This window comes from Littorina saxatilis, linkage group LG3 (genome assembly GCF_037325665.1).
Source record: "Littorina saxatilis isolate snail1 linkage group LG3, US_GU_Lsax_2.0, whole genome shotgun sequence".
Taxonomy (NCBI): domain Eukaryota; kingdom Metazoa; phylum Mollusca; class Gastropoda; order Littorinimorpha; family Littorinidae; genus Littorina; species Littorina saxatilis.
This window is the reverse complement of record NC_090247.1, coordinates 65,625,704-65,634,319: the sequence shown is the minus strand read 5'-3', so window position 1 is coordinate 65,634,319 and position 8,616 is coordinate 65,625,704. Positions and strand designations below refer to the sequence as shown.

Here is an 8,616-nt window from a genome sequence, read left to right as displayed (position 1 = left end):
TGTGTGTGTGTGTGTGTGTGTGTGTGTGTGTGTGTGTGTGTGTGTGTGTGTGTGTGTGTGTAAGTGTTTGTGTGTGCGCGTGCGTGCGTGTGTAAGTGTGAGTGTTTGTACGTGTTAGTATGTGTGTGTGTGTGTGTTTGTGTGTGTGTGTGTGTTGTGTTAGTTTGTGTGTGTGTGTGTGTGTGTGTGTGTGTGTATGTGTGTGTGTGTGTGTGTGTGTGTGTGTGTGTGTGTGTGTGTGTGTGTGTGTGTTTGCGTGTGTGCGTGGTCTGTATTGTTGACTTCATGTCTGTATTTCAGAAGAAGAAATCGCGCAACATCAAATGATACAGAGTTTTTAAAAACTTTTACAAGTAGATTTATTTCACAAACAATACATGCAAATCATGGAAGACTTTCTTTGTTTACAGAACATGTATTCAAGCCTCATCAAACATTGTTTTTAAGCACCGTTAGTAACCCATTCAACATGAACATTACAAGTAACACATTCATATAAATTACACATTTATGTATTGCAGTGTACGAAAAAACAAGGCTTGTCGACTTCCAGGCATTGTACAAGACACTAGAAATAGAAAGGAAAGGAGAGATCGACACAGACAGACAGACAGACGGACAAACAGAGAGCGAGGCAGTGAGAGCGAGATACGGAGACAGAGACAGAGAGACAAACAGAGAGAGACAGACAGAGACAGAAAGATAGAAGGCGAGGAAAAAATCCATTGACACAAACGGTTTGATTCAGTAACATAAAACTAAAAGGGAATTAACTCAAAGGCAAAAACAGAAGTACAAAAAAGAACATACATTTTTGACGAGGTGAAATCAAAAGAAAACCAAAGTACTTTAGGCTCGTTATGTGCATCGTCGCTATCTTCAGTATCGACCCAAATATTTGGTTCCAGTGATGGTGAAGGCACCAGTCAGAACGTTGCTAGGCACCGTACGCTTCACATTCGGCTGTTGGCCTCCAGCGAATATCTCCATCGTTCCTGTAAAAAAGGTAACAGATATTACTGAAATTGTTCTTTTTCGCCAATAAAAACGCACACCAGTTCAGAAGAAACGTCAATAGCTTGATTACTCTATAGCAGGTTGTTTGTTGTTGGAAGTTGAACTAAAAAAGGCCTGACACATCAGTATTGTCAGAAAGAGACCGCTTTTAATGTTTTAATTGCAGTGTATTAATCGCAACTATTCGGTAGAAATGACATTGGTTCTCGTACCAGCATATAATAAGTACACACACACACACACGTACACACACACACACACACACACACACACACACACACACACACACACACACACACACACACACACACACACAAATCATAGCCCACACCTGTCTACGTACACACCTGGTTTGACAAACCAGCCATCGTTGATCCAGAGTGCCATGGTCCTGGCTTCAACTTCAAAAGAAAGTTGTGATTTTTGGCCTGCTGCTATCGTCACACGGTTGAACCAGGCCAGTTGAATCTTGGGGGCCGGAAGTGACGCATCTTTCCATTGGATGTAAACTTGTACAACCTGCACCAGTAACAATGATATGTGAGGAACTATATACTGAAATGTTTGAGTCTATTCGGAAGGGCAAAAACAGGATGCACGGTGGCTTCGTTTAATCTGGTTTCATCCAAATGATGAGTACAGTTTATATACACACATTACAATCACGTTGACATTTTGAAAAGGTATACAATATGTGTAAAGCACTCTAGTTCAGAGCCAATTCAATCAAAAGTAGTTTTATGCACTTTAGCTATGGAACAGCAGACAAGTTCAAATATTTTCCCAACCCGCAATAAATATACACACGGAAAGACGATGAATTGCAAAGTTGAAAAACAAAATAATTCTGTACTCACCGATACAAGGACAGCAAAATAATACGAATTTTCGCTTATCTCACCACAGTCACTTTGTTATTTAGATAAAATGCAATACAAATTATCGTTTTCAATTCCCTTTGTTCATTTTTTTTTATCTTTAAGATGTAGTACGGATATTACGTGCGTCTCACAAGAGTTCTTGATTTTTTTCGTAGCAAAAGGACCGCGTATTTAAGATCAGGTGGACAGTCACAATGTGAAAATGAAGAGCTGTGGCAAAGGGCGGGAAGCGTGAGGAGCAAGTGGGGCTTGATTGGATACACTTTTACAAAACCAACATTCAGCATCACCCGCAAGGCTCTGGCGTGAAACCCGCAGGGGAAAAGAAAGAGAGGAAGGCCAAGAAACAGCTGGAGGCGTGACACAGAGGCAGAACTGAAGAGGCAAGGCAACAGCTGGACAGAAGCGGAAAGAACAGCCCAGAGCAGAGTGCGATGGATAAACGCCATCAATGGCATTTCCTCTGCTGGGGGCAAAGGGCCTTAGTAAGTAAGAAACAGGAGCCGTATTATACCCACACCACTAAGCAAATCATTCACCTCATCGGCATCCAGCGACCCAGTGTTGGTCACCGTGAGGGACACGGACAGAGGCTGACCAGCGCTGATGGCGCTCGTGTAAGACAGGTCAGAATATTGAAACGTGGTGTAGGACAGTCCGTAGCCAAAAGGGTAGAGCGGCTCCCCCTCAAAGTAGCGGTACGTCCTGCCTTCCATCGAGTAGTTCACCATGGGAGGAAGCTGCAAGTAAATATGAAATGAACCAAAAGACATCTGAGCTCAGAAAAAATCTGACAAACGATATTACATCCAGCACTTGGAATCATTGAATGACGAAAGAAGAAGATCCTACATCTGGAGAAGTTAGTGTTTAGAACCTACTTCCTGGTGTACAAAAATATGAAAACAAAGATCCAAGACACCAAATACAGGAACCGTAGAGATTGGTTGGTTAGTTATCCCGCTACTGCAGCATTCTCATGTAAACATTGAAGCTGCAAAGGACATGCCGTATAACACAAACTCTGAGCCACAGCAAAGATCGTCAGCGTCTAACCTGTGACGCCAGCATTGGCCATGTGTACGGCAGTCTCCCAGCAGGCACCGCGCCTGTGACATCATTCAGCAACACGTGACCTATAGCCTCGCCTGTGGCCTGGGCGGGGAAGAAACATTCCAAGATGGCCGCTACACGGGGATCCTGGTCAGCGAAGGAGATGTTGACAGGACCGGCGTTGAACAGCAACACCACTACGGGCGTATTTTTGGCTAAAACAAAAACGAACGATTATACTAACTTTTTAAACTGTTTTAAACAGTACTTAAACATTGATACTAGACTCCTTGAAGAGAAAATTGTGTGCATTGCCTGCTTGGTTTCTAAGCATGTAATTGTTTCTGTGCTGCTTTTCGTGGCGTGGGTTTGGATTAAGTTAGACTTTTATTTTAAAATTAAAATTCACACCAGTACAGTTGATGACAAACTTACTGTTAGCCAGAACATCTTGCAAAAGTTGCCTCTGTTGTCCAGGCAGCTCAGTGTCAGGTCTGTCGTTACCCTCAGCCTCGCTGATTGTGCCTGAAATTTAAACAGTTCCAACCTTACGATTCACAAAGAAAAGCAAAACATCAATGGCAAAAAGTTACTTTTCGATCAATAATAATTATGTACAGAGTATTTTGTTTGTTTGTTTGTTTGTTTGCTTAACGCCCAGCCGACCACGAAGGGCCATATCAGGGCGGTGCTGCTGTGACATTTAACGTGCGCCACACACAAGACAGAAGTCGCAGCACAGGCTTCATGTCTCACCCAGTCACATTATTCTGACACCGGACCAACCAGTCCTAGCACTAACCCCAATAATGCCAGACGCCAGGCGGAGCAGCCACTAGATTGCCAATTTTAAAGTCTTAGGTATGACCCGGCCGGGGTTCGAACCCACGACCTCCCGGTCACGGGGCGGACGCTCGACGCCTTACAACTAGGCCAACCGTGCCGGTAGATGTACAGAGTAAGTGCTAGATACACAAGCATATTTCTTTGGCAATAGCCTTTTGGTCGCTTTTCCCATGCTTTATTCTCTTTTCGTTTGGTGATTGACGCATTACATTTTCTGATTCTACTGCTACATACCAGTTCCAAGAAGGACGAAGTTGACATCGGTGCCGGCCACTGCCTTGATGACCGACTGAGAGTCATACTGGACACACTTGGCGCTGACCTGGTCACAGCCTTGGGCAAACTGGACGTTCTGTGCGAGAGTGGTCAGTGCCTGTAGCGCCGTGGTCTTGACGCTGTTCGGCGCGATAGGGCTGTAATCTCCGATAATCTGGGTAGTGTTGGCAAAGGGACCAACCACCTGGACATTATGTGACATGATGTTGAAAGTTAGATAGATAGGTGGATGGTTAGATAGATAGATAGATGAATAGATAGATAGATAGATGAATAGATAGATAAATAGACAGATAGTTAGATACATAGATAGATAGATAGATAAGCTGTCTCTGCATGTTGATCGTTGAAAACGTCAGACGGATTCATTTTGAGTTGCACAAATATGTAATACAAGATCCACAAAAAAAGAGCATACGCCGCAGTTCAGACTTGCCAGAACTAAGTTTTTAACAAAATATTTCAAGCTAAGAACATGACCAAGTTATGTGCCTGTATTTTAGAAATAAAATCGAACACATTTCTGACGGTCCAGCTTCTAGCTTGGGAAGAGAGAATTTAATACAAAGTCAAGCGTATCAGTTCAACAATGCAGCTCATGCACTGTTAAGGTCTCCTTAGTTCAATTATTTTTGAAACTTGAACTAACTGAGGAACACTTGAATGTTTTATGTTTACGCTTACTCCGATTTTGCTATATGGCTTCCCCTTCAGAGGCAGAATCCCGTTGTTCTTGAGCAGGACGAAGGATTTCATGGCTGCCTCCACAGCCAGGGCCTTGTGTTCAGCAGTCTCCACTTCCGCCGAGCTCAGTTTGCTGTAGGGGTTCATTTCCGGTGGGTCAAACTCGCCCAGCCTCATTCTGGTGTAGAACAATGGTCGGACACTCTCCCGTACTTTGTCCTCTGTGACCTTTCCTTGTTTCACCGCGTCAACTTGTTGTAAATAAAAAACACCACCATAATTCATTTACATCTTTTGAGTGTTCGGTATCGGTAAACAGAGCTAAGGCGTGATGTAACAAGTTCATCCAGACACAATAACATGCAGCAAATGTAATCGTGACTCGATAAACTATTTGACCTCCAGTCATCATAACAGGATAACTATAACAAACAATAGCAAGCATTTTCAGATAAAAATACCCAAAGTACAGCATGGCCTGATTGAGTCCGGCGAAACCAAAGCCGACATAATATTTAAAATAAAATACAAAGAGGACAAGAATTCCGTTTACTTTCTCAGAGTCAGGTACAATTCGGATGAGTTAAAAATCAAAACATTAAAACGATTAGGATAAGTATGCATGCTCACCCAAAGAAAAGTAGACAGGCGTTTTCAAATTTCCAGACAGCTCCAGGTTACAGCCAGCATTGACGCAGGCAGCCACGGTGTCGACGCTGTTGTTGAGGTAGTGGTGCTGGTAGATGATGTTTTCGATGGCGCCTTCGTCACTGATGACGTAACCTTTGAAGCCCCACTCTCCTCGTGTGATGTCCGTCAGTAGCTTCTTGTTGGCGCACGATGGCACACCATTGATTCTACAGAAACAATGTTAAATCAATCAAAGTACACAGACATATTGAGTGGCAATTCTTTTCAAACAGCCGAATCATAGTTCGCAGAAAGTTGTGGCCATGATACAACAACAAAATTCAATTTCTGAAGGGGGCACTACTACCTAAATTTTCCCCCCAAATTATAATTTGGAACTACCCATAAAAAATATGTTCAAAATTAATGTTATGCTTTATATGTTCATGACTATTTAACCTTTTCAATTATTCACTATCGTTTCTGAGAAATATACCTTCAAAGTGAGCATGTGTAAATGATTTAATTGTTTGAACACGTTTTGCCAAACCGCATTCACGACGCACCTGTTATAGCTGCACATCAGGTTGTAGGTGCCAGCCTCCACACATCTCTTGAAAGCAGGCAGGTGTGTCATTCTCCAGTCCTCCTCCGATACCTGGGAAGACATTCTTTGTGTTACATATTCACCGATAAAAAAAAAGCCAAACAAGAACAGATCACGTTATTCAAAAGGTAGAAAGTATAGTTTTAATTAAACAGACTCAGTTGATTAAAAAAATAGATTCCGTATCAACAGCTAGTAACGGTTGGATAAAGACGAGTGATGTACATTATTACAATAGTCAATGTATTCCTCTGATTTTCGGGACGTGCTCTGAAAATGTACGAAGTAACTGAATATCACATGAGTGTTCAGCTTTGTCATTGCTGTGACTTATCAGTGAAAATGCTTTTGAATGTGTCATTATAAATCTGTGCTTGCCTGAATAAAAAAATTGTTGAAAAAACCCCCAAAAAACGTATCAACGTTTGCAGTTGAGATATGCAACACAAGTGCATCTTTTTCCATATTCCAGCCACACGCTTGATTTACAGAATCTCTCCCCGCGTGAACGATAGTATTAACCGTCACTGTTATGGGCAGGCTTTTAGCACACTAAGGGCATTTGCACTTACCAACATTGAACAGCAGTGTTTCTTGTCTGCGCAGAGTGGACATTTTTGTTCAAGTTATTTGGCATTTTGCCAACGGTGTCAGTGACAAAATTATTTATAAACAAATCCGACTATTCACAAAAAAAGTAGGCCGTTGAATTTCGGTTTGTGTTCAAGTCTGCAGTTGCAGTTGTCCCATGTTGACACCCGCACAGGTCATCTATTGTGGATTACATCAAAGGTTTTACTTGTTTGACTCATGGACGATATCATTTGTCTTTTCTAATTGTATTCTACGAGTGAGCACAGTGCACATTTGTTTTTTTTTCGAAGCGTTGTAAAAATCGATTGAAAACTTGAAGAACACTAACCCTACAATTGCGTTGACATTTTCAACCTAACAAATGCAACCAACACAAATGCTATTTATTTCTACGTCTGATCACCGATTTACTTCATGTGTGGTGTACATTAACTTCAGCTTATGCAAGACTGGTCTAAATTTTGTGCAATGTCAAATATGAAGTACTTCGGCCAACAGATGTGTACGTTTTTATTTTCATTTTTATTGCTTTATTATTTTTCACCCTGTAAAAACAACTTACTTCAGCATCAAAAGAGGCTCTGTTGGCCGGAATTTTTTCAGGTCCACCGTGAACATCAAAGTGTTTGCATCCAGCGCTGGCACGGACGTAGCGAGGGTCGTTACCTTGGAGACCTTTCACATATGCCGTAGCATAGATGCCGGACAGGTAAGGGTCTTCGCCGTACGTTTCCTGACATGTAAACACGCGAGCAGAATGAAAATTATGTGTGTGTGTGTGTGTCTGTGTGTGTGTGTGTGTGTGTGTGTGTGTGTGTGTATGTGTGTGTGTCAGTGTATGTGTACCCCCGTTTCCACAGGTTTGGTTGCCTAAATCACCATAAGGCAACCATCCGCACGTGGATGGCAACCTAAACTCTGGATGACAACCTAATTGTGTGGATGGTCGCTTCATTTAACACCGTTAAATTGACTTTTTTGACGGAAAGAATGTCATAACAATGTTCAAAATGACATTCTTTCCGTCCTCTATAGGCGACGAAATAGGTCAAATTTTGTGCATTTTTTAGTGCAAAATTCTTCGATGCCGGAGCGAGTACTGCACCCAGTGCTGTTGTAGTGCAAGTGCACTAGAAAGGCACTACACCCAGTGCCGCCTCTTAGGTAACCATCCACACTTTAGGTATGTGTGTGTGTGTGTGTGTGTGTGCGTGCGTGCATGCGTGTGTGTGTGTGTGTGGTGGTGTTGTTGTTGTTGTTGTTGTTGTTGTTGTTGTTGTTGTTGTTGTTGTTAATGCTGTTGTTGTTGTTGTAGTTGTGTGCATCCAACTCATTTAATGCGCTGGAACGAAATATACACACACGACGCTCCGTCAACAGTATCAAATTGTTTGTTTGTTTGTTTGCTTAACGCCCAGCCGACCACGAAGGGCCATATCAGGGCGGTACAGTATCAAATAATTTTCCACAAATGAAAGTCATTTTTCTGTGGTAGGTACCAGACTTAAGAAAATCTTACCTGGTTCCTTCCCCATCTGGAGTCCCTCATGATGTTGATGACGGGGGAGAAGCAGGAGGCACCCGTGTGAAACCCGTAGTTTCCCTGTTTGACGAAGTCGTTGTGTTTTCCTCTCACTTCCACCCCTGTCGCTTCGGCCACCCGGAACAACAGGTCATAACTGTGAAGTAAATGCAAGGCTAGATATAGCTTTAGCGTTCCGCTGTAATACAGAGCTTGCCTCGAGAATTTGTGTGAACTCTACTCTTTTTTTTTTTTTAGAATACTCCTTCAAAAATACCAGGCGAAAGCGTTCGAATGTAAATATTTGTGATGGGACAGTTTATTATCAAACCAACTAAAGCGCTAGAAAGGCATCTTGATCCCTCAAGGTATTCAACAAACAGATGTATTGCATGTGAAATAGTGTCCATACAGTTGAACAGAAAACACAATATTTCGAACAACGAATTCACTGAAGCTACGTTCCTCTCGTTAATTGAGAGAAAAAATCAGAACAGCTACAACTA

At 42.3% G+C, this 8,616-nt stretch overlaps 1 protein-coding gene across 1 annotated transcript in view; it reads right to left on the bottom strand.

Moving 5' to 3' along the window:
- Window positions 1-329: 329 nt before the first annotated feature.
- The window catches only part of LOC138962982 (uncharacterized), a 10,087-nt gene continuing 1,800 nt past the window's right edge, over window positions 330-8,616 (bottom strand). The window contains exons 3-13 of the mRNA XM_070334953.1: window positions 8,108-8,267; window positions 7,151-7,321; window positions 5,954-6,045; window positions 5,388-5,614; window positions 4,758-5,008; window positions 4,032-4,257; window positions 3,387-3,476; window positions 2,955-3,166; window positions 2,438-2,638; window positions 1,365-1,536; window positions 330-995 (exon numbers count right to left, since the gene is read on the bottom strand). Of these exons, the coding sequence (XP_070191054.1) occupies window positions 880-995; window positions 1,365-1,536; window positions 2,438-2,638; window positions 2,955-3,166; window positions 3,387-3,476; window positions 4,032-4,257; window positions 4,758-5,008; window positions 5,388-5,614; window positions 5,954-6,045; window positions 7,151-7,321; window positions 8,108-8,267 (1,918 nt within the window). The 3' untranslated portion in view covers window positions 330-879. The remainder of the gene's footprint in view (window positions 996-1,364; window positions 1,537-2,437; window positions 2,639-2,954; window positions 3,167-3,386; window positions 3,477-4,031; window positions 4,258-4,757; window positions 5,009-5,387; window positions 5,615-5,953; window positions 6,046-7,150; window positions 7,322-8,107; window positions 8,268-8,616) is intronic.